Source organism: Ovis canadensis, chromosome 4 (genome assembly GCF_042477335.2).
Source record: "Ovis canadensis isolate MfBH-ARS-UI-01 breed Bighorn chromosome 4, ARS-UI_OviCan_v2, whole genome shotgun sequence".
NCBI lineage: Eukaryota > Metazoa > Chordata > Mammalia > Artiodactyla > Bovidae > Ovis > Ovis canadensis.
Genome location: NC_091248.1, coordinates 101,324,400 through 101,351,059, shown reverse-complemented (window position 1 = coordinate 101,351,059; position 26,660 = coordinate 101,324,400). Strand labels below are relative to the sequence as shown.

The following is a 26,660-nucleotide window of genomic DNA, read 5'->3' as shown; positions in this document are numbered from 1 at the left end:
TAATCTGAACTTGAGTAACAATTCCCTTTTCACTTTAGAATATAATTTTTATTAAAATTAACTGGTTTCAGATCACACATTGGAGTCTTTTATAGATGAACCATGCAGAGATAGAGTAAAAAAAATACACTTAAATGCATAATGTGATTAAATTATTTTCAATAATTAGAAAACTTCAACTTCCTACTTAAATTAACATTTTATGATTTTCTGTGACAAAAATTTCTGATTAAATTGTTCTTCAGTGAGAAATGTATAAATTGTCAAGGGTTAGATGTGAGAGGTTTCTCCTCTTTACAAATATCTTCCCTTATTCCTTGGTACAAGCAATTTTAATAATATTACAAATTCATACAAATCCAAAGTAAATCTGGAAGAGAGATTTCTCCAGATAGCTTACCAAAACGGCTAACCCTCTCCACTCCATCTATAATTGCCTTGTAGTCCAAATTTTCTTCTATTCCAACCTGTGAAAGAATGACATTCTAAAAATGGTATAAAATATTTGACTAGGTATTCATGTATAGATTAGTGAATTCCATTTTAAGTATTCCAAAGTAACGTCCTCTAAAGGCACACTTTTTTCCACAGCAAAGTAAGAATAAATAAAATAAACACCTGATATCTTCAATTTTCAATTAAGAAAAGAATTTAAAATGTTACTATTCACAGTTGGTGCTGTATCACACTGATGCTTTGCAAATGGACAAATCTCATAGTGCACAAGTATAGAGATTAGAAGTGACATTCCTAACTAAGGAATACAAGAACCCCTCTACAAAAACCTTTTTATTTTGTATGGGTGTATAGCCTATTAACAATGTTGTGACAGTTTCAGGTAAACAGTGAAGGGACTCAGCCATACTCATACATGTATCCATTCTCCCCCAAACTGCCCTCCCACCCAGGCTGCCACGTTATATAGAGCAGAGTTCCATGTGCAACACGGCAGGTCCTTGTTGGTTATCCATTTTAAACACAACAGAATGTACATGTTCATTCCAAAATCCCTAACTATCCCTTCCCCCCAACCCCTCCACTGGCAACCATAAGTTCATTCTCTAACTCTGTGAGTAAGAGTCCTCTTTAAAACATACCAGGCAAGAGGTTGTTCTCTTTGAAATGATGACCAGTTATCATTAAACTTGTGAGCCCTTCTATTTGTTAAAAAAAAATGTGCTTTGATATTCCCCATGATTGAAAAGTTAGTGCTAAATCCCTATGTGAATATATATGTATATACACATATGATTACCTCAAATAAAATGGATAAAGCTCTTAACTTCCCTTTTCCTTTAATTGCTTCTTCAAAACTTGAAAATCGGTCTGCATCAAAGCAGTAAATCTGCATCTATAAACATAATATTGATGGCTTTATTACATACAGACTTCACAAAAACTTCAGCAAAGAGACAGTAAAATAATTAGATCATTTATCAGTTCAATACATTCAAGTTGAGACATTTTATAATTGATGTAATTCTATATTTTGCAAAATTTCAAAATATTTTATTAATTACATGTATACAAAGCTACATTTACTATCAATTACCCTTCAACAAAGAACAAAATACGAAGTTAGACAGATCTAGACCTGAAATTACCACTATGAGATTGAGCAATTTTCAAATGTAATAAATTTATATTACTTTAATTTTTTTGGCTGTACTTTGAGCGGTTTGAAGGATCTTAGTTCTCCGACCAGGGACTGAACCTTCATCCTTGGTACTGAAAGTACAAAGTCCTACTCCCTGGACTATCAGGGAATTTCCAAATAAAATAAATAATCAGATGCTATTTTAAATATTTTGATGGAATTCTTTCAAATATGGTTTCAACCTTCCTTGAATGGATGTGACTTACTTGATGGTCTGAGTTACCAGTTTTGGATATTACTGTCTTGAGCTCTACTAAGAGTGAAACCCTCAAGGAATCTCTGCTTCTACCTAAAAAATACCAAAGGAGTCCTAAATTCCTTATTTCAAGCCTCTCCTCCTGCTGTGAGGTTATGTGTGTGTTAGTCGCTCAGTCGTGTCTGACCCTGTGATCCCATGGGCTCCCACGGATTCACCAGGCTCCTCTGTCTGTGAAATTCCCCAGGCAAGAATACTGGAATGGTTAGCCTTTTCCTTCTCTAGGGATCTTCCTGACCCAAGGATTGAACCCAGGTCTCCCACACTGCAGGCAGAGTCTTTACTATCTGAGCCACCTTGTTAATTTCTACTTCAGTCCATACATCTAGGATAGCCTTCACTCTCTGATAGGTTGATGTTCCTTGTGTCATGGGCTTGGAAATTAGATAACTCAGGTAGTTTAGCGATGTAACTAAGGTAAGAACAGAACCCTCCGAGATGATTAATGTGCAGTGAGGGCTGTGATCAGAGAAATAGTGGGTGTGAAGCAGAAGAAAGCAGTGTCTCCTGTCTTGGATGGTCACCAAAACCTTTCGGCCACCCTGAAGCATGAATGATTTTAAAGCTGGCAAATGAGAAAGCAGAAGAGGAAAACGTATGTTCAAGTCAGAGGGTCCAGCTAGGAAAAGCCTACAGGCAAGAAAGTAAGAGTAGTGTGGGAAACTGAAAGTGTGTTAGGATTTCAGCTGAGCACATGCGAGAAGAGAAGAGAGATATGAGATTGGAGAAGTGGGCAGGGGTCCCGGCAAGAAGGACTGTGAGGTAGCCCCAGCAGTTTGGGCTGGAGGGCAATAGAAAGTCCTTGATGGGGGCAAGGTGGGGGGGCAGGGCTAAGGGGTAGGGATGGCCAGTGGAAGGGATTAAGACTGGAGAGAAACTAGCTTCAGGGACTTACACATCCAAGTAAGAGACCAAGATGGTGGGAACCTTTTTCTGACGTCACACATCATTTAGGGGCAGAACTGAGGAGATGATTATAGGATGTGAGAGGCCAGGAAAAAAGAGCAAATCAAGGATACCCTCTAGTTTCTCCACTTGCACAATTTTTTTTAAATGTTTCAATAAATTATTTTATTTGAGAATGACCTAGCTATTCAATAAACTTCCATCATTTAATTTAGCACAACTCAAACCACCAAAATCTGGAGAGACAATTTATTATTTTTTATTTTTTCTTGGAGTATAGTTGTTCCTGCTCGCACAATTATATGGTGTTTTAAACAATAAACAACAGGGAGTTCCCTGATGCTCCAGTAATTAGGATTCAGGGCTTTCACTGCTTGGTTGAAGAACCAAGATTCTGCAAAGCACATGGTTTGGCAAAAAAAATATAAATAAATAAATAAATAAATAAAATAAAACCCATTAATGTTTAAAAATTAAATAAAAAGAAACAACAAACAAATGACATCTCTGAGAGATGATTTGAGGGGCTTCTAAATAAGAAAAATACATGAGGTTTAGTACACAGATTCTGTACAGTTTATTTTACTGAATCATGGCTAGTGTTATTTTTAGGGTTTTCTTGATTTTCACCTTTGTTCTAAGGAGTACTGTGAGAGAGCTAAACTCTTAGAACTGAGAATGTTACATGTTCAATGAGTTGATTTTCGTATTTCTGACAAACAAGATTTGATAAATATACTTTTCTTTAAGGATATTTAAGAAATTATAAGCCACACATTTGAATGTGCTTATCCACATTATTTTTTTAAATCCTTTATTAAGTAACTAACTCATTTTATTTTCATTATCAATAACTGCTTTGAATTATAAAAGTGAAAATGCAACTTTAACACAGGCAACCTAGAAAGTATGAGAATTTTAAAGGAGAAAAGGTAATAATGCCATCACCCAGAGAAAATTACAATTAATGTTTTCTTGGTTTCCTTCCATTATTTTTACAATAGTAATAATTCAACCTTTCATTTAATCCTCCTAATAACTCTATAGAGAAGTGTTACTACTATTACATCAATTTCACAGATGAGAAACAGAAGCTTAGGGAAATTAAATAATTCATACAATGTCATGTCATATAACAATAACTAAATGTGAAGCCAATATTCAAGCCTCGTCCGCGTGACTTAGACACTGTACTCTCTCTCTGCCGTTAATTAGTTTCCTGCTTTACAAAATTTAGAATAATAACACTGTATATACTATTTTACCTTCTGCTTTTTAAAAGCATTCATATCTTATGATGAACCTTTTCTGTTATATAAATCATTCTAAAACAGGATTTTTACAAGATCTATAATAATCCATTGTAATGTAATCATTTCTTTTTGTTTCAACTTTTATTATTGTAAATAAGTCTTTGGCTCCAAAATTTTGAGTATGTCCTTAATTATTCTTTAGACTAAATTGCTATAAACTGAAATGTAAGTATTGAGAATAAAACATCTAAAGTTATTGATAAGAACAAGTGAAATGCTTCCCAGAAAGTCTTACCAATTTACACCTTCTCCAGACATGTGTGAAAGTGTTCACATTTTTCATTGTATATTACTATGCATTCTATTTATTTGCTGATTTTAAATTTGAAACATTTTATCACTTTAATTTGAAGCTTCTTGATTTTCTAGTACGTTGATGAAGTTTCCCCCTTTTTTCCCTAATGGGCTATGGGAAGAATTTCATTCATTCATTCACTCATCAATATTTACTAATCGTCTATAATATAACGTGACACTCAGCATTACTAGAAAGTGGAAAATCAACTACAGATCTTATACAGCTCAGTCCAGAGAGAAATGCAGATATTAACCAAGTAAACAAAATATAACTGTGAAAGTCATAAAGTTACATTACAAAGGAATCAAATTATATGTTAAATGAAATCCCAGTGACTTAGAAAATGAAATAGTAATTAGTGGGACTACTGACTTACCTCTAGTGGAAATTTTTGCCCTTCTAAACTATGTTCTGATCCATCAGATGACATATTGCATTTTCCCCAGTGAAAAGCTATCTTGCTTGCTTTGAACACTGTTTCTGAAACCCCTCCACTGAGACGGTAGTCATTAGTGAGATTAATTTCCACTTGAAAAAAAAAAAACCAATAAATTGACATCTAAGTTTTTGAAAATCAAAATTACAAATTTAAATTTGCTTCTATTAAGGTACATTAAGAACGTAATGTATTTGATAAATTCAAAAAGTAAGCTATAATTTTGAAAGCTGAACTTTGTAACTGCATAATATACTTAATGTATTCTATTGCCACAAGTGTAAAATAAATCCAAGACCTTAACTGCCATACAACACTTAAAGCAAGAGACAGGTAGTTCACCTACCCTGTCTGTTTGGTAGCCTACGTTTTGTTTGTTTGGCATCCAAAACCCTGCTCCCCTAATGCCTCACATGGTGGTGAGGGGACAGTTAAAGTGAGAAGGAACAGAAGACTGGAAAGGAAAGGTCTTTTCTCCAACCTTCTCATGTTCCTGTTTCGATTCCTTATCAAGCTGCTGCTGCTTTTGTCCCATCTCCTTATGTTTCCAAGCATCACCCCAGGCTTCATCAAGCTTCAGAATTTCTGTCCTAGACTGTGGCAAGGAAGGCGGGAGGCCTTTTCCTTTTGAAGGGGTTTTAGCCATCTCGTGTTTGAACCCTCACTGGCAAGTCTCAGAATCTTAAACTCTAGAGATCCCTAGCAGATAACATCTACTATCTGTATTTTAGGAGTCATCTGGGAATTAATGATTCCCTTCAGAGTGTAACGCATGATTTCAATGTCTCTCAGTCAGATTTAAATAGTCTTTGTTTCATTTGGCAGAAATCACTTTTGGCATTTGGAACCAAATCCAACATACTGTGCAGTGTAAAGACTTCTAAGTAAAATATAATTAATTTCTAGGCTGTGTTGTTTTTTTCTTTCCAGCAGACACCAGCTAGTCAGAGATATACATTTTCATGAATAATAACAGTAGCAACAAACAACAATAATGGTCAACATTCATTTATCACTTATGACATGACAGGCATTACATTTCTTTACATGTATTAAATATTTGATCCTACACAATGGAAGATGATACCATTACAATCCCTATTTTACAAGGTAAGGAAATTGGCCACAGCAAAGTTAAGGAACTTTCTCAAAGTTCCATACTGTGCTTTAAATGGTCAGAATTGAACCTAGAAAGTGTGGCTCTAAAGATCAAGGGCTTGACTACACTCGACTAAGAAAAATGAAGCAGAGATTACATGCTTTACTTCTCTGTAACACCCACTAAAACTGGTAATTAAAATGTCTAACATTTAGGAGAATATACTATTATATATTTAATTAATAATACATTATCAGTTCAGTTCAGTCGCTCAGTCATTTCCAACTCTTTGAGACCCCATGAACCGCAACACGCCAGGCCTCTTATAACATATAAAATCATTCATTCAAGAAATACTTATTGAGTGCTTATTATTTGTCAAGCACTGATCCAGAAAAATTCCTACCTTCACAGGATTTAAATTACCATATTCACACAATTATATCAGCAAAATATGGAAAATAGAGAAAAATACCACTTACAATTAAATCACCCCAACATGGCTACTACTATAGCGAATACTTTTTCTAATCTTTTTCCCATGAGTATATTTGCTTTTACATAACTTGTTGATATACATATAATTTCATTTAAAACATAGCATCAGAAAAAAATGCTAGCTTTTGTAAACTTCTATTTGTTGCTTACTGGAATTTTTATGATATTATAATTTGTATACTAAGAAAAAAAGCTTTATTAGAGAGTGCTTCCTAAGTATAGTATATAATTTAAAACTTTCTATCTAGAAGGACCAATACTTTCTTAAAATTCAATTATAGTAGATTGCTTTTTTCACATCCAAATATTGAACGTAACATACAACTGAGTAGAAAAGATCAAATAAAACGCACAAGAGAAAGAAATCCCGATTGACTAAGTGATTAACCAGTGATAAAGTTATTAAGTTAATTAGCTATATATTATCTTTATCAGTTCTTCCTGTGGAGGCATCTTTATTGCTATATTACTGGAGAACATTATGACTTTGGTTATTTAATTTTTTGTACACATTTCAAAAGATCTAAACTTCCAATTTTCTATTTGATTTCTTGTACCTATAGTTTCTATCCAGTTCATAATACATACATCATTCAAAGAAAAATATAATGAAAATAATCTAAATATACTCTAAGTTTGATAAACATATTAAAGACAGAAAAACATGCAAGTATTTTACCTGTTTTCCCAGTGTTATGAATGAATGTGTTTTCCAAAGATGTTTTATCCCAATCCTGAAATTTAAGTTTCTTAAGATTCACATTTACTTGTGTAAGATCTTCATCAATATTGATAGGAGACTGTTTGGGGCTATTACATGTTGGATATTTCTTTCCCCAATTTTTTTGATTCAATGCTCCTAGAGGAAAAAATGGCAATAAGTTTGGTTTTTAAATAACTACGCAAAAGCTAAATTTTATGTTTATAAAGTAGTTAATGTTACATAAAAATAGACACAACATTGGGAAAAACTGAGACATCTTTAAACCAATTCTTAAGAACAATTACAGAGGCCGCGAGGCTCCGCCGTGCCCTAGAAGCTTAGGCGGCCTGTCGCGGGGACAACCTGCGCTCGGCGGAGCTTCGAGGCTCTAGGATGTCTTTCCTCGGCACAGAAGCAGCCGGGCCGCGGACCGCCAGTGAGCTGGGAGGTCCTTCCATCCAGGGAGACAAGCCTCTCCCGCCCAGCCCCCGCAGAAAGCCCGGGCTGTCAGATCCTCTAGCAAGTCGGGGGTTCACCAGAGCGACCCCTGCGAGGCCGGAGCCGTTCGTTGGCAGCCTTAGGAGGACGGAGTGAGCCCCAGCCTCAGGAATTGCTGAGAGGCGGCCCGTCCCGGCCGGCGCAGGCGGGGTGGGTGCTAAGCTTGGGAACAGGTATGATACCGACAGAGCCATCCCTTCCCCGGAAGCCCACTCGCAGTTAGAGGGTCGAGGGGTCCTCTCTGGCACTTTGGTACTGACCTGCGGCCCACTCGCCTCCCGGAAACCGTTCCCGGGGAGGCTGCTAACAATCTGTGGGCTGCCTTCGTGTGTGTGGCCTCCGTCTGGGGCTCCTCGCTGCCCTTCCGCTGGGGGCTGACCGGTTAGGCCCGGCCTGCCGCCAGGAACTGGGCCATAGCAGAGGGGCTGGGCCGGGCCGGGCCGGGCCAGGCCAGGCTCCGGAAGTTGTAGAGTTGGCGAAAGAATCTCCCTAGAAGCCGCCTCCGCTCAAGATTTCAGAAGATGGGGGATCACGGTGCTACAATCCTGTTCAGGGCTGCTGGCTCCTAACTCAAAACTGGGGACCGCTGATGATCTATCCCAGAGCGGGTCATCCTGAAGGATAATTTGGAAGAACCCTGGAGATGGTACAGTCTCTCCAATTAAAATATTTTTCAGTTAGTAGTGGAAAGGGCATAGTAAAGATTTTGGTCCAAACACTTCCTTTTTCTGGGCTTAATATGAGGGGATTGAACTCTCATATGTGGGTTTCAAATTTTGCTTTCATGGAATACCCGTGTTTCTTCCTCTAAGCAAAACTTTAAAGTGGTCTTTTCCTAGTTTGTGGAAATGCCTTAATAGATAGAATTTTCTCAGTATTTTTCTCACGTGTGATTCTTGTTGCTGCTAGACTAACACAAGAAGGTGTCTGATATTATGCCAGGTATTTTTAGACCCTTTCAGTCCCAAACGGCAGGACTAGATGACCTTTCACAGGCCCCTCCAGGCTGCCCTGTCAGTTTCCTTGTCAGATTTTCTTAGTGGGTATCCTACTGGCCAGTGTCAAATGTGTCTGACCTTAATGCACTTGTGGATTCGTGATTGCTAAAAGCTGTCTCATCAGCAAGTTTGGGATCAGTTTAGGGATAGCTGTCTAGGTCTGGATCTGAAGGAGTGCTTTTACTCTTTGGCTAAAACCTCAGAGGCCTTCCCTTCAAATTTGTTCTCAGGGCCCTGATTGGGGGCACAGAGATCTAGAGGAATATATAGTAGTGCCTCAGCAAGTACACTCAGTCTGGGCAGAATTTGAGTTACACTGTCTGACATTGGTAGCCACTAGCCCCAGGTGGCGACTGAGCACTTGAAGTGTGACTGACTGGAACTGGGATGCACTATAAATGTAAAAATGTACTGAATTTCAAAGATTTAACATAAAAATCATATTAAAATATCTCATGTTAACCGTAAAAAAAAAAAAAAAAAAGAACAATTACAATTGGTCCTCTGTATTCACGGGTTTCACAACTGCAAATTCAACCAACCTCAGAGCAAAGTATTTAGGAAAAAACTCCAAAATGTTCCAAGGACACTTTAATTTGCTAAGTGCTGACAACTATTTACATAGCATTTACATCATATATTCAACTGTTTACATAGTATTTACATTGTATTCAGTTCAATTCAGTCCCTCAGTTGTGTCTGACTCTTTGCCACTCCATGGACTGCAGCACACCAGGCCTCCTTGTCTATCACCAACTCCCAGACTTTACTCAAACTCATGTCCATTGAGTCAGTGATACCATCCAGTCATCTCATCCTCTGTCATCCCCTTCTACTCCTGCCTTCAATCTTTCCCAGCATCAGGGTCTTTTCAAACGAGTCAGTTTTTCGCATCACCTGGCCAAAGTACTGGAGTTTCAGCTTCAACATCATTCCTTCCAATGAACAACCAGGACTGACCTCCTTTAGGATGGACTGGTTGGATCTCCTTGCAGTCCAAGGGACTCTCAAGAGTATTCTCCAATACCACAGTTCAAAAGCATCAATTCTTCCGTGCTCAGCTTTCTTTATACTCCAATTCTCATATCCATACATGACTACTGGAAAAACCATAGCTTTGACTAGACGGACCTTTGTTGACAAAGTAATGTCTCTGCTTTTTAATATGCTGTCATATTAAAGTTGGTCATAACTTTTCTTCCAAGGAGTAAGCGTCTTTTAATTTCATGGCTGCAATCACCATCTGCAGTGATTTTGGAGCCCCCCAAAATAAAGTCTGCCACTGTTTCCATTGTTTCCCCATCTATTGGCCATGAAGTGATGGGACCAGAGGCCATGGTCTTGGTTTTCTGAATGTTGAGCTTTAAGCCAACTTTTTCACTCTCCTCTTTCACTTTCATCAACTGCTTTTTAGTTCTTCTTCACTTTCTGCCATAAGGGTGGTGTCATCTGCATATCTGAGCTTATTGATATTTCTCCTGGCAAACTTCATTCCAGGTTGTGCTTCTTCCAGCCCAGCGTTTTTCATGATGTACTCTACATATAAGTTAAATAAGCAGGGTGACAACATACAGCCTTGATGTACTCCTTCTCCTATTTGAAACCAGTCTGTTGTTCCATGTCCAGTTCTAACTGTTGCTTCCTGACCTGCATACAGATTTCTCAAGAGGCAGGTCAAGTGGTCTGGTATTCCCACCTCTTTCAGAATTTTCCATAGTTTGTTGTGATCTACACAGTCAAAGGCTTTGGCATAGTTAATAAAGCAGAAATAGATGGTTTTTGCAGGGAACTCTGGCTTTTTCAGTGATCCAGCAGATGTTGGCAATTTGATCTCTGGTTCCTCTGCCTTTTCTAAAGCCAGCTTGAACATCTGGAAGTTCACAGTTCATGTATTGCTAAAGCCTGGCTTGGAGAAGTTTGATCATTACTTTACTAGTGTGTGAGACGAGTGCAATTGTGTGGTCATTTGAACATCCTTTGGTGTTGCCTTTCTTTGGGATTGGAATGAAAACTGACCTTTTCCAGTTCTGTGGCCACTGCTGAGTTTTCCAAATTTGCTGACATATAGAGAGTGCCGCACTTTCACAGCATCATCTTTTAGGATTGGAAATAGCTCAACTGGAATTCCATCACTTCCACTAGCTTTTTCGTAGTGATGCTTTCTAAGGCCCACTTGACTTCACATTCCAGGAAGTTTGGCTCTAGGTGAGTGATCATACCATAGTGATTATCTGGGTTGTGAAGATTTTTTTTTGTACCATTCTTCTGTGTATTTTTGCCACCTCTTCTTAATATCTTCTGCTTCTGTTAGGTACATACCATTTCTGTCCTTTATTGAGCCCATCTTTGCATGAAATGTTCCCTTGGTATCTCTAATTTTCTTGAAGAGATTTCTAGTCTTTCCCATTCTATTGTTTTCCTGTATTTCTTTGCACTGATCATTGAGGAAGGCTTTCTTATCTCTCTTTGCTATTCTTTGGAACTCTGCATTCAAATGGGTATATCTATCCTTTTCTCCTTGGTTTTTTGCTTCTTTTCTTTTCACAGCTATTTGTAAGGCCTCCTCAGAGAGCCATTTTGCTTTTTTGCCTTTTTCTTGAGGATGGTCTTGATTCCTGTCTCCTGTACAATGTGAGCCACATTGTATTAGCTATTATAAATAATCTAGAGATGATTTTAAGACTATGGAAGCATGTATATAGGTGATATGAAAATACTACACCATTTTATATAAGGGACTTGCACATCCACAAATTCTGGTATCTGAAAGAATCCTGGACAATCCCTCTCTGATATTGAGAAACAACTGTATTCCTAGATTTAGATTCTGGGTTTTAATATGGTACATCATGAGAACAAGAGAAGGTGTCAACAAGACCCTTGTTTAGCCATCACACTCTTACAAATCCACAGAAAATTCATTTGTCTTATCAGATGTTAGCCCTAATCCAGGGTTCCAGATTAAAACATGTCCAGTTGATAGGAGTCAGATTCTGATCTGACTTCCTTAGCACTCTCCACAGAGTGAGGGTGGGAGGCTGTAGACTGTGTGTCATCCCAGCCATTGACTAATTTGGTTTAATTTCCATCTGTGTGTGCGATGTGTGTTAGTCACCCAGTCATGTCCGACTCTGCAATCCCACGGATGGTAGCCCACCAGGCTCCTCTGTCCATGAAATTCTCCAGGCAAGAATACTGGAGTAGATAGATAGTCATCCCCTTATCCAGGGGATCTTCCCGACCCAGGGATCAAACCCCAGTCTCCTGCATTGCAGGCATATTCTTTACCATCTGAGCCACCAGGGAAGCCCAAATTTCCATCTGCTCAGGGTCTTTTAGAAACGTAATCATCCAGGCTATCTTTGAAATATCTCTTTTTATTCCCTCTCTCTTTTCTTTCTTTCTGGTCATAAAACTTAGATTTTATTGTTTAACAAGAAGAAAAATAAAACAGGGCTTTCCAGAATTTTGTTTACCGTAAAGTGAATTTTCATCTGTTCCACAGAATGAACAGTCCTCTCAACCAAAACTGCCCTGTAATGCCTTTGTTTCAACTACCTGAAGCCATAAACCATCTCTCACAACCTTGCCTCACTGGATATTAACTGAGCTAAGTACCCACGCAGTGCTAAGAATGGGTATGTCTTATTTAATGTTCATTTATTAAAATACATGAAACGTTGCAGATCCAAGTCTCAACCTTTTCTCTGGCTAAACTCTAGCATTTCTGCAGCCATTCCATGAAAGAGCAGGTAGCAGCACCATTTTCAGCTTCTTCCTTTCAAATGCTTTTCTTTTTGAACATAAGTATGGGCAAGGCCAAGATTTTAAACGATTGATGTTCAGAGAAATTATAAGAAAAGATACCATCCATACAACTCTAGTCTATACCATCTTTTTGGGATAAGGGAATCAGTGAGGGTGACTTTCATGCAAGCTGTCATAGTGTCTTAAAGCTCATTTTGCATAATTTAACCCAGGAAAGAAATAATAATTAATCACACCTTGGAATTGCCTGCATAGCCTGGGAAAATTAGGCAATTCATCTCCTAGTGAGGCATTCACCAGAATCAATAATAGGTACTGAAAACTTATTTTGTTTTAAAATCTTAGCTCTAAGCTTAGAGAATGCTTGAATACAATATGCTTTAAATATGCACAGTGATGCACACTTGGGCTTCTAGGAACGACTTTAAAGAATTGAGTAATAATACTATGTTAATTTCACTGTAAAGAACATTGGCATGGAGACAAGAAAGCACTGCTTGCTTTACTCATGTCATTGTAAGAAAAACAAGAGAGAGAAACTGTGGTACGAATCAATAAAGCTCTTCCTATTGCTTAAATTTTAAAAAACGGTACAATAAATTCTGAGCACACTTAGGAAGAGTCTTAAAGTTGTAATGCATAGAAACACAAAATTTTAAGTCTCTAGTAACACTGAATATGATTTATAACCTGTTTTGTTCATAATATTCTGTGCTCATCTTTATGTGGATTCTAACTTAGCACATCCATAACTGAACACTTGATTTCTGCCCTACAAATGCCTCCTACGTTCGCTGTCATTCTTAAACATAGAAGTCATCCTCGTGCCTCTGTTTCCTCCTCAGCAAGCCCTTTGCGATCTACCTTCAAAATATTTCCTTAATTAGGTCATTTCTCATCTCCACTGTTAGTACCTTAATCCAAGCTACCCTCATTCCTGGCTTGAAGTCTTGCTGTTCCACAAGGAGCATCACCATCAACTAGGAGATCGTTAGGAGAATCAGGTCTCCACTGCAGCCTCACCAAGTCAAAATCTACATTTTAACACAATCTGCAGGAGATTCATATACACATTAAATTTTGACAAACAATGACTTCGACATATCCAGTAGTCATGGATGTGAGAGTTGGACCATAAAGAAGGCTAAATACTGAAGAATTGATGTTTTCAAACTGTGGTGGTGAAGAATACTCTTGAGAGCTCCTTGGACAACAAGGAGATCAAACCAGTCAATCTTAAAGGAAATCAACCCTGAACATTCATTGGAAGGACTGACACTGAAGCTGAAGCTCCAATACTTTGGCCACCTGATGAGAAGAGCCAACTAATTGGGAAAAGACCCTGTTGCTGGGAAAGATTGAGAGCAGGAAGAGAAGGGGGCAACAGAGGATGAGATGGTTGGATGGCATAACAGACTCAATGGCCATGAGTTTGAGCAAACTCTGGGAGACAGTGGAAGGCAAGGAAGCCTGGCATGCTGCAATCCATGGGGTTGCAAAGAGTCGGACATGACTTAGCAACTAAACAAAATAAAGTGACCCATGTCTACCATGAGATAATACAGGTTAAGCTACTAAACTTGCTGTGTGCTATAGTAATTTGCTGTGTGGCATAAGAAAACTAATGCAATCTGTAGCTAGTCATCTTTTAAAGAACATGTTAGATTACACATAACTCCTTGACTTAGGTCCTTCCAATGCATTTTCATATTAGAATAAAATATAGAGACTCTTTCCCAGGGCTAACAGACCCTGTATGATGTCACCAGTCACATCCACTTGGATCTCATTTTCTGCCAGTCTGTGGTGATGACTCTCTACTCCAGCCATACTGACTTCTTTTCTGTTCCTTAAGCATGAGAAGCCTTGGGGCTTGCCACTTGCTGCCACTCACTTTCTGGAATCTTCTGCCCCATTTGTCTGCTAGGCTTCTTCTTATCAGGTCTCTGCCCAAATGCATCTCTTTAGAGAGAGGCTTTCTCTGAACAATCTGTATAAAATACACTTCCCTTCCTCAGCAATTCTCGATCACTTCTCCTTATTTTATTTTTCTTCTCTTAAGTTACTAATTGGGGCTTCCTAGGTAGTGTTTATTTAACTTATATGCAGAGTACATCATGAGAAACGCTGGACTGGATGAAGCACAAGCTGGAATCAACATTGCCGGGAGAAATATCAGTAACCTCAGATATGCAGATGACTCCACCCTTATGGCAGAAAGTGAAGAGGAGCTAAAAAGCCTCCTGATGAAACTGAAAGTGGAGAGTGAAAAAGTTGGCTTAAAGTTCAACATTCAGAAAACGAAGATCATGGCATCTGGTCCCATCACCTCATGGGAAACAGATGGGGAAACAGTGGAAACAGTGTCAGACTTTATTTTGGGGGGCTCCAAAATCACTGCAGATGGTGATTGCAGCCATGAAATTAAAAGACACTTACTCCTTGGAAGAAAAGTTATGACCAGCCTAGGTAGTATATTCAAAAGCAGAGACATTACTTTGCCAACAAAGGTCCATTTAGTCTAGGCTACGGTTTTTCCAGTGGTCATGTATGGATGTGAGAGTTGGACTATGAAGAAGGCTGAGTGCCGAAGAACTGATGCTTTTGAACTGTGGTGCTGGAGAAGGCTCTTGAAAGTCCCTTGGACTGCAAGGAGATCCAGCCAGTCCATTCTGAAGGAGATCAGCCCTGGGGTTTCTTTGGAAGGAATGATGCTAAAGCTGAAACTCCAGTACTTTGGCCACCTCATGCGAAGAGTTGACTCACTGGAAAAGACTCTGATGCTGGGAGGGATTGGGGACAGAGGAGAAGGGGACGACCAAGGATGAGATGGCTGAATGGCATCACCGACTCGATGGATGTGAGTCTGAGTGAACTCCGGGAGTTGGTGATGGACAGGGAGGCCTGGTGTACTGCAATTCATGGGGTCGCAGAGAGTGAGAAACGACTGAGTGACTGAACTGAAATGAACTGAGGTAGTGCTAGTGGTAAAGAATGTGCCTGCCAATGTAGGAGACATAAGAGACGTGGGTTTGATCCCTGAGTGGGGAAGACTGTCTGCAGGATGGCATGACTACCCACTCCAGTATTCTTGCCTGGAAAACCCCATAGACAGAGGAGCTTGGTGGGCTATAGTTCATGGAGTCGCAAAGAGTCGGACAACACTGAAGCGCCAGCACAGCAGAGCACAAGATACTAATTATGTTTATTTATTTGTTTCCACACTCTAGCATCTAGAGAAAAGCCTGGCACATGGTAGGTATTCAATAAATGTTTGCTGAATGACTGAATAAGACAAAAAAAAGTTACCTTAAAAAGATTTTAATATATTTTTTAAATAAAATGCCTTTCATTTTATTAGTCTCAGCTCACAGGGGTCTAACATAGGATGAAAATAAGGGGAGGGGGGAAAGAAAGAAAACTGACCAACTAAAGAACATTTCTAAATTCAACTGCAGGCCACATCTACCTGTCTGTTATATGACGATTTTGTTGAGTAGTCCCCACTAAACTTCTGCTAACGGATCTCAAGAAAGAGCTGGTGTCCAAACTGTGCATTGTCTGACAGTATACGATCCTGAGTCACTGGATTATGTTTGAAGTGCACCAAATGACTACACTGAGTGTGGACTGAGTTTAAATCACCTACTAGCTCAGCATGCCAACTACAGCACAGGTTCAGGGAGACTCCTTAATTTCTGTGATTAAAACACAAAAGAGTTAGAAGAGGGAAAAGAAAATTGTTCGGCGAAAAGGCTGTAAAACGGAAAAAGTCCCAAAATATAGGACCTTGATGTTATTTTTGCAAGGGACTCTGAAACAAGGATGTTTCAGATACTCATAAGGAGAAATCCAGGGAAAGAAAGTTGTGTTAAAATTGTGCACAAGGATGAAATATAAATCAAAGAAGCATTAAATATACTCTAGCTGTAGCTGTTTTGATAATGAAGCAATATTTAACCCTATGCTTAAATATTGTTTTTAAAATTCCCAAATTAATGGTTTTAATTTTGCAGCTGGGAGACCGCAGTCCATGTAGTAATTAAAGCCACGATGATGGATCCAAGAAAGCAGGTGTGCAGAATTCATTAGAACTACAGTGTATCACTTGAGGGGTATTAACAAATGCTGTGATGGGAGAAATTAGGACATGCATTGTCATTGCAGCAGCAGATTAGCAAGATGATTTACCCATCAGGAGGACTGCAGACTACTTAATGACAGCTCTGGAGAATTAAAATAAATTATTCATTCACACAGTCATCCATTCTTTCATGCATTTATTGACTTACCTGAATTAGTGCCACCCCTATGAATCTCCTGCACTCACCTCTACTGGAGCACTTCACAGACTGTACGTTGTTTGTCAACTTATCTATCGTATCTATATCTTATCGCCAAAGTCTGAGTCTAGCACACGGTAGACACAAATTAAGTGCTGGGGCAATAAACTTTGAACACTAAGCGAATATAGCCAGTATCTACGTCCTATGCACTCTTGATTCCAAGCAGAATGGAAAGCAATTGTAGGCTCTGTAGGAAATATGCATGAGCTCAAGTTTGTTTGAGCCTTGTTTATTCTTTCATTCCAGAAGGTTGGGAATGTGTTCAATAAAAAGTAAGACAAGTGCATAAAGGAGTAGATGGGATGAAAGCAGGTAATCATGGTTACCAACGCACGCAATGCAGGTTTTGAAGGATGGACAGAATCCAGAAGGCAGAGGGCAACTGAGAGCATGTCTGCTTGGGTGATGAACCTGAGCAAACTCACTGTGGGAGAAAAGTGCAGGCAATGCTCAGAGAGAAGTGAGCAGGGAGTGAATGCCTCTCTTTCTACCGAGGGAGACGGAAAGGCAGGCTATAATCAGATGTAGTTAGGGAGGCCAGTGGGAGGCACTGAGGCTTTGGAATGCTACGAAGCTGACTGCTGCCTAATCAGACAGGCTGAACTGGCAGGAAGCAGGATGAGCAGGAAGAGGGAGGCTGCATAATGAGTGGACACTTCCACTGGCATCTTCTATGTGTCTTCATCTGATTTGATACAGTTAGTTGCTCAGTTGTATCCGACTCTGCGACCGCATGGACTACAGCCTGCCAGGCTCCCCTGTCCATGGAATTTTCCAGGCAAGAGTACCAGAATGGATTGCCATTTCCTTCTCCAAGGGATCTTCCCGATCTAGGGATTGAACCTAGGTCTTCAGCATTGCAGGCAGACTCTTTTTTGTCTGAGCCACCAGGGAAGCCCAATCCCAGTGCAATGGACTGAATGTTTTGTTAGAATCCTAATCCCCATATGATAGCATTTGGAGGTGGGGCCTTTAGGAGGTGATTAGGCCATAAATAAAGAGACCGCAGAGAGATCCCTCGCCCCTTCTAAATGTGAGGTTACAGTGAAGAAACAGTGATCTAAGAAGCAGCCCTCACTAGATACAAAGTCTGTTGGTGCCTTGACCTTAGACTTCTAGTTCTTCAGAACTGTGACAAATAAACTTCTGTTGTTTATAAGCCACGAGTCTATGGTATTTTGCTATAGAAGCCTGAATGGCTAAGATAGCCTGTATCTATTTGGAATACAGTATGTTTCTGTTTCTTGCTCATACTGTAATTTCACAGCACCTTTCTTAGAACCTGGCACTTAAGGCCTAAATAAATATTTCCTGAATGAACAATAGTTCAATAAAATATCTACAGCTACCTGTACTACAATATTTTTGTACTACATACCTTCTAAATAGGAACATATTCTAAAAAACATTCTGTGTAGGGAAGTATTTATTACTCCATCAGTCTCCAACATAAAAATATCAACTGGGGAAAAGCAGAGTTTAAAATAAAGAAGAGTGAGTAAAATACCAATGCAGATTTTAATATTTGAAAAGTGAGAAAATGATGAAAATGAAAATCAAAGGAAACTGCACAATTCTTGAGTCTAACCTTCCAGTATAAAAAAAATCAATAAAATAATCAAAATATAGTATAAGGCATTCAGCAAAGATCCACTGAAATTCATATAAACATGATTATTTCTTTTCAAGGTTACCATAGATTACTGATATTGAACAAGATTTGAATAACAGAGGACTTGGAACTGATTCTTTAAAAATCAAGATATTGTTAAGAAAAACATATACTGCTTTTAATCTTAATGGATTTCTTATCTAGTCCAGGTTTTGATGTGAGAAAACATTTGTGTCTGTACATATTTACATATAAAATATTATTAAGGGGCAAATATAAATGTAATATTAGAATGTAGACTACAGTAATGATTGTGACATTAATGCAAGTAACTGCTTTGAATAAACACCTCTCAAGATTCCATATGCCATAAATCAAAGCTTTATAAAGTACACTGGACTTGCTTCATAGGTATTACCAAATACATCAAAAGCTAAATGTATAATAGCACAAAGCTATCAGCAGTGAGATGTCATGGATTCAAATTTCAGTTTATTTAAATACAGAAATGTAAATCAGTGTTACTTTCAATAAAAGTACAGCATATAACTGTACTCCAGAAAAATGGATAAATATATTTAGGTATTTAAACACTTTTCAGATGACATAATCAGCTGCTTTAGAAAGTGAGTTTCCTCAAAGATACGAAAATAAACTCCCAAAGTACTGAGTAACAGTCATTGAGTAATTTCATGTTACACCAGTAAATGTCTTCACATAACTTGAAAGCAAAGGAAGAAAGATGTCTGAGATAAGTTTCCACGTTAAGAAAAGAATGAGGATGTATTTTTCTAAGCACAAATTGGCATGCCAGCTTATGGTTTTGGTTAAAGGGAGGTTTTCAGAGCTAGACAGATCAAACCAGTTGGCAAATATAAATTATGGTTGCTATTAAAAAAGTGCTGAAACCAGATAAAATACAAACAATTTCAGCATGACATGTTGTTTAGTCAAGACGGCATTTTCCATTATTATCTGCCCTAATGGGATGCTGACATTAGGGCAGCAGAGAAGCGTTGCAAGTCTGACAGATACAGCCACCTGACAGAGGGTTACAAATGTCAGGGAAGGTAGTTATCAATTTATACAGGAAAAGGCTAGCACAAGATTTCCTTAAGGACTATGATATCAAAGAAGATTGTTAGCTAAAGTTCAGTATAAATAAATAGAGAGAGTGATTAGAAATTTAATTCCAAGATACTGTCTAAAATTTTATGACTTTTTCTTCTTTAGAAGAGAAGGGAAAAGCAAAGGAAAAAAGGAAAGATATACACATTTGAATGCAGAGTTCCAAAGAATAGCAAGGAGAGATAAGAAAGCCTTCCTCAATGATCAGTGCAAAGAAATAGAGGAAAACAATAGAATGGGAAAGACTAGAGATCTCTTCAAGAAAAGTAGAGATACCAAGGGAACATTTCATGCAAAGATGGGCTCAATAAAGGACAGAAATGGTATGGACCTAACAGAAGCAGAAGATATTAAGAGGTGGCAAAAATATGGCAAGAATACATGGAAGAACTGTACAAAAAAGATCTTCATGACCCAGATAATCATGATGGTGTGATCACTCACCTAGAGCCAGACATCCTGGAATACAAAGTCAAGTGGGCTTAGGAAGCATCACTACGAACAAAGCTAGTGGAGGTCATGGAATTCCAGTTGAGTTATTTCAAATCCTAAAAGATGATGCTGTGAAAGTGCTGCACTCAATATGTCAGCAAATTTGGAAATCTCAGCAGTGGCCACAGGAATGGAAAACATCAGTTTTCATTCTAATCCCAAAGAAAGGCAACACCAAAGGATGTTCAAACTACCACACAATTGCACTCATCTCACACACTAGTAAAGTAATGCTCAAAATTCTCCAAGCCAGGCTTCAGCAATACGTGAACCGTGAACTTCCAGATGTTCAAGCTGGTTTTAGAAAAGGCAGAGGAACCAGAGATTAAATTGCCAACATCTGCTGGATCACTGAAAAAGCAAGAGAGTTCCAAAAAAACATCAATTTATGCTATGCCAAAGCCTTTGACTGTGTGGATCACAATAAACTGTGGAAAATTCTGAAAGAGATGGGAATACAGATCACTTGACCTGCCTCTTGAGAAATCTGTATGCAGGTCAGGAAGCAACAGTTAGAACTGGACATGGAACAACAGACTGGTTCCAAATAGGAAAAAGAGCACGTCAAGGCTGTATATTGTCACCCTGCTTATTTAACTTATATGTATCGTACATCTTGAGAAATGCTGGGCTGAAAGAAGCACAAGCTGGAATCAAGATTACCAAGAGAAATATCAATAACCTCAGATATGCAGATGATACCACCCTTATGGCAGAAAGTGAAGAGGAGCTAAAAATCCTCTTGATGAAAGTGAAAAAGAGTGAAACAGTTGGCCTAAAGCTCAGCATTCAGAAAATGAAGATCATGGCATCTGGTCCCATCACTTCATGGGAAATAGATGGGGAAAGAGTGGAAACAGTGTCAGACTTTATTTTGGGGGGCTCCAAAATCACTGCAGATGGTGACTGCTGCCATGAAATTAAAAGACACTTACTTCTTGGAAGGAAAGTTATGACCAACCTAGACATCATATTTAAAAGCAGAGACATTACTTTGCCAACACAGGTCCGTCTAGTCAAGGCTATGGTTTTTCCAGTAGTCATGTATGGATGTGAAAGTTGGACTATAAAGAAAGCTGAGTGTTGAAGAATTGATTCTTTTGAACTGTGGTGTTAGAGAAGACTTGAGATTTCCTGGGACTGCATGGAGACCCAACCAGTCCATCCTAAAGGAGATCAGTCCAGAGTGTTCATTGGGAAGACTCATGTTGAACCTGAAACTCCAATATTTTGGCCATCTGATGTGAAGAACTGACTCATTGGAAAAGACCCTGATGGTGGGAAAGATAGAAGACGGGAGGAGAAGGGGATGACAGAGAATAAGGTGGTTAGATGTCATCACCAACTCAATGGACATGAGTTTGGGCAAACTCTGGGAGTTGGTGATGGACAGGGAGGCCTGACTTACTGCAGTCCATGGGGTCACAAAGAGTTGGACACAACTGAGAGACTGAACTGAACTGAACTGAACAGCCAAATAACAATGTTGTGATAATTTCAGTTGAATGGTGAAGGGATTCCGTCATATATAAATATGTATCCATTCTCCCTCAAATCCCCCTGCTATCCAGGCTGTCACATAATATTGAGTAGAGTTCCCTGTGCTATATAGTAGGACCTTGTTGGTTATCCATTTTAAATATAGCAGTGTATACCTATCAATTTTACCAACTTGGAAAAATCCTAGATACACAAACAAAAATCTGAGATAATAATAACAATAAAAATTACTGCTCTAAAATGTAACAATGGCTCAGTGGTAAAGAATCTACCTGCAGTGCAGGAGACAAAGGAATCGCAGGTTCAATCCCTTGGTCAGGAAGACCCCCTGGAGGAGGAAACGGCAACCCGCCCCGGTATTCTTGCCTGGAAAATGCCATGGACAGAGGAGTCTGGCGGGCTATAGTCCATAGGGTCACAATGAGCAGGACATGACTGAGCACACACACATGCACAATGTAATAAACAACTTAAGTTTTTCCAGATCACAGGAAAAAAAATAAAAACACAAGGTGAGGAAGATCGAAGGACAATGACACAGTGGAATATTATTACTCTGAAGATAAGTAATCTCAACCTGATAATATGTGGTGGGTATAAATGGAATCAATGCGCAGAACAAGTAGAATGGTATTCACAATGAGTCACAATTAACCGGTGTTTTAATCTGAAAATGAAATGAAGCCTATAGAGAAGGAAAGAAGAATTGAATTAAGGCAGGAAATCGTGCGGGGTACAAACCAACACAATAGAATTAAAGACTAAAAGGAGGATGCCGTTTCAAGGATTTAGGAACGTTTAAATGATTTTTATTTGAAAGTGAGAAAGAACTCAAAGTGCAAGTGTTAGTTGCTCAGTCGTGTCCGACTTTGCGACCCCACGGACTGTAGCCTGCCAGGATCCTCTGTCCGCGGAATTCTCCAGACTCTGAAGAATACTGGAGCGGGTAGCCATTCCCTTCTCCAGGGGATCTTTGTGACCCAGGGATCAAATGCAGATCTCCGGCACTGCAGGCAGACTCCCTACCATCTGAGCCACCAGGGAAATGAAAAAGGGAGAGAGGCAAAAGATGACTCCCAAGATCCTGACTGGAACACAGCTGGGTGTATCATGGTACCTGTGCCACTGATAGAGAGAACGGATGGAAAGAAAGACTCTGCACCTGGATTTGGATCTGCAGACTGAGATTTCCATGGAAGTTGGTTAGGCAATCAAAAATATGAGTCCGAGAGCCAATAAGAAGTCTGGACTACAGACAGGTACTGGGGAACACAGCATGAGAGGACAATTTAAAACCATGAACATGGATGAAATACTTTAAGCTAACAAGCAAGAAGGTTAATGATAAGACAGTGAAGAATATTAACATTTAGGGAGTCCAAGGGAAGGAGGAAGTACACAAAGAAATTAAGAATAAGTGGCCTGAAGGAGAATTGCAAATTCAGAAGAAAACCTTATCCTGAAAGTCACAGAAGGATGGTTGCAGCAATGAGAGATCATCTCAAAGTAAATATCACACACATTAGAAAGCCCACAGGGTCATGACTGAAGAACAGCTATGGGAGCGGGTTATTTCTTAACTCCAAATCCTGTATTCCGAGAATAAAACTATTCAAATGAAATGGTGGCTCTGAAAGTTAGACTACAGTAGGCAGAAGATTAAAGTAGAGATGACAGAGTAGCATCAAAAAAGAGCTTTTTAAAGCTTGTTATGAAGTAAGAACAGGGCAGCACACAAAGACTGATGCAAGCAGGAGGAATGCTTTTTATTTAAAGACAAATTTAAGCACGCCTATTAAAAGGGGCCAAAGAGTTATTACAAGGAGGAGCTTGAATAATGTGAGGTCCGTGATTGAGGCCTCCCTAAGGGAGGAAAGTAAACTGTGGATGGAGGATTATCACCTGTGAGAGGAAAAGAAACATTTAAACAAATCAAGGAAATATGGATTTGCAAACATTTAGAGATGGAGGAAATCTGATGGTTCAAGCCACAGAGCTTCAGGTGTGGAGTAGAATCTCATCCCATGGAAGGAAAAGAGGTTGGTAGTTGAGCCGACTACAGTTCAATCCCAGGGCCATCATTTACAGGCACCATTCACTTGAGCCTTAGTTACCTTCTCGGTCACAGGAACAATATTCTCTATCTCTCACACTGTGCAAATTAAATCAGATAATACATGTAAATATGCTGGCAGATAGCATGAATTTCCTTAACCCTTCTCTTTATTTTCTCAGGAAAACTGGAAGCAAGATACATTGGCTGTGGGAGAGATGGAAGGAAGAGAATGGGCTTGAGGAAACTGGTGGAAAATGAAATTGTGGACATTCCAGACTGATGGAAACACTGAGGGCTCCACTGGTGTGGGCAACCATGAGCTTGTCGAGGCAGCACTGTAAAGTGTGTCCGTGTGGGCTTTTGTTTTTGGAAATTTAGTATTCCTGGTGGACAAGTACAGCAGGTAGAGAGCTGCAGTCCCACTGTGGAGATCAGTAGGATGTGTGTGATGGAATAACAGGTCAGGGAACTGGAGACTCTGGATAAAGAGTACTGAAACTCCCTCCCAACCCCCAGTCTCAAATCTGGTGGAGGAAAAGAAACAATTTTTTTAAAAGGCCATTAAACAGCTACAACCACAGAGTCATCTGTCATCCTTCATTTTGTTATAAAATGAACTGTTATAAAACAGTGAAGCCCAGTATTGCAGTGCTTCCATTGCTATTGCCTGGTATCAAATACTTAATCAAAATCAGAAAAATACCGCTGAAATTCAACAATCCCCAGAAACCATGAGGGGCTGGATGAAGCACAAGCTGGAATCAAGACTGTCAGGAGAAATATCAATAACCTCAGATATCCAGATAACACCACCTTTATGGCAGAAAAGAGCCTCTTGATGAAAGTGAAACAGGAGAGTGAAAAAGTTGGCTTAAAGCTCAACATTCAGAAAACAAAGATCATGGCATCCGGTCCTATCACTTCAGGGCAAATAGATGGGGAAACAGTGGAAACAGTGGCTGACTATTTTTCCGGGCTCCAAAATTACTGCAGATGGTGACTGCAGCCATGAAATTAAAAGATGCTTACTCCTTGGAAGGAAAGTTATGACCAACCTAGACAGCATATTAGAAAGCAGAGACATTATTTGCCAACAAAGGTCCATCTAGTCAAGGCTATGGTTTTTCCAATGGTCATGTATGGATGTGAGAGTTGGACTATAAAGAAAGCTGAGTGCTGAAGAATTGATGCTTTTGAACTGTGGTGTTGGAGAAGCCTCTTGAGAGTTTCTTGGACTCCAAGGAGATCCAACCAGTCCATCCTAAAGGAGATCAGTCCTGGGGGTTCATTGGAAGGACTGAAGTTGAAGCTGAAACTCCAATACTTTGGCCACCTGATGAGAAGAGCTGACTCATTTGAAAAGACCCTGATGTTTTGAAAGATTGAGGACAGGAGAAGGGGATGACAGGACGAGATGGTTGGATGCCATCACTGAGTCAATGGACATGGGTTTGGGTGGACTCCAGGAGTTGGTGATGGACAGGGGGGCCTGGTGTGCTGCGGTTCGTGGGGTGGCAAAGAGTTGGACATGACTGAGCGACTGAAGTGAGTGAGTGAGTGAGTGAGTGATTAATGTTATGACCTTTATATTTGCCTGATTCTCTCCAAATGAGTCCATTGTGTTTAATATTCAGGATTGAGACTGAAGGCAGTGACGACTGATAAAGTGCAGGACTTCAGTGTAGCATCTGCTCTTAACTATCTGAACTCAATGAAAGGCAGGCAAACTATCTAGGGAATGATGAGAGAGCTATGGGACAAGATTTCATTGTTGTTGCAGTCTGACTATTACCAGGGAGATGGCAAATACAGACTCCAAAACATCCTTGGAAATTACTCGTTGAGAAAATACTCTTGTAGATTAGCTGTGAAAGTTGCTTTAGGGTCACTGTAAACTCCTCTGTGGTCATTAAGTCTTCCTCTTCTCTGACAAATGAAGAGCCAAACTCTTTCTGCAAGGAAATAGCAGCACAATGGAGAAGAGTGGTAGCAGTGGTGGCAGGGACACCACCGTCGTACGTGTGCTCAGCACGGATTGCCCACATACTTGTTATCGGTATATGATAACTGCTGCATGACTGAGGCTCTGTTTCCTACTTTTGCTAGGAGGATCAGAGATTCGGAGTTGAAGTCTGAGACACAGATATAACCTGAGATCTTTCCATTTGTAATTGCTATTCAGTTGCTAAGTAGTGTGCGACTCTTTGCAACCCCACGGACTGCAGCATGCCTGGCTCCCCTGTCCTCCATTGTCTCCTGGAGTTTGCTCAGATTCATGTCCACTGAGTCAGTGATGACATTCAACCAACTCATCCTCTTTCATTCTCTTCTTTTGTCTTCAATCTTTCCCAGCATCAGGGTCTTTTCCAGTGAGTCAGTTCTTCGCATCAGGTGGCCAAAGGATTGGAGCTTCAGCATCAGCATCAGTCCTTCCAATGAATATTCAGGGTTGATTTCCTTTAGGATTGACTGGTTTGATCTCTTTGCAGTCCAAAAGACTCTCAAGAGTCTTCTCCAGCACCACAATTCAAAAACATCAATTATTTGGCACTCAGCCTTCTTTATGGTCCAACTCTCACATCCATACATGACTACTGGAAAAACCACAGCTTTAACTACATGGATCTTTGTTCCCAAAGTGATGTCTTTACTTTTTAATACACTGTCTAGGGCTTCCCAGGTGGTGCTAGTGGTAAAGAACCTGCCTACTAATGCAGAAGACATAAGAGACACAGGTTCGATCCCTAGGCTGGAAACCCTGGAGAAGGGCAAGGCAACCCACTCCAGTACTCTTGCCTGGAGAGTCCCAAGAACAGAGGAGCCTGGCAGGCTGCAGTCTATAGGGTTGCACAGAGTTGGGCAGGACTGAAGCGACTTAGCATGCAAGCGCAAGGTTTGTTACAGCTTTCCTTCCAAGAAGCAACCAAAAACTTTATTTGTAATAGAACTTCTGATAATTTTCCTACAGTGTTGTTTCAATGTTTTGATTACAGAACATGCTGCCTATTAGACCAAAGTTTCTGATTCAATTCCTATATAGACCATCTCCTTTCTGTATATGTTTATTACAAAAGCTGTGGGTGAATATCACAAATA

The 26,660-nt window shown here is 39.5% G+C and overlaps 1 protein-coding gene across 1 annotated transcript in view; it reads right to left on the bottom strand.

Moving 5' to 3' along the window:
* Window positions 1–26,660, bottom strand: part of PTPRZ1 (protein tyrosine phosphatase receptor type Z1) — a 207,980-nt gene that overhangs the window by 91,275 nt on the left and 90,045 nt on the right. Inside the window, exons 3-6 of the mRNA XM_069588278.1 lie at window positions 7,143–7,322; window positions 4,807–4,958; window positions 1,256–1,351; window positions 401–467 (exon numbers count right to left, since the gene is read on the bottom strand). Of these exons, the coding sequence (XP_069444379.1) occupies window positions 401–467; window positions 1,256–1,351; window positions 4,807–4,958; window positions 7,143–7,322 (495 nt within the window). The remainder of the gene's footprint in view (window positions 1–400; window positions 468–1,255; window positions 1,352–4,806; window positions 4,959–7,142; window positions 7,323–26,660) is intronic.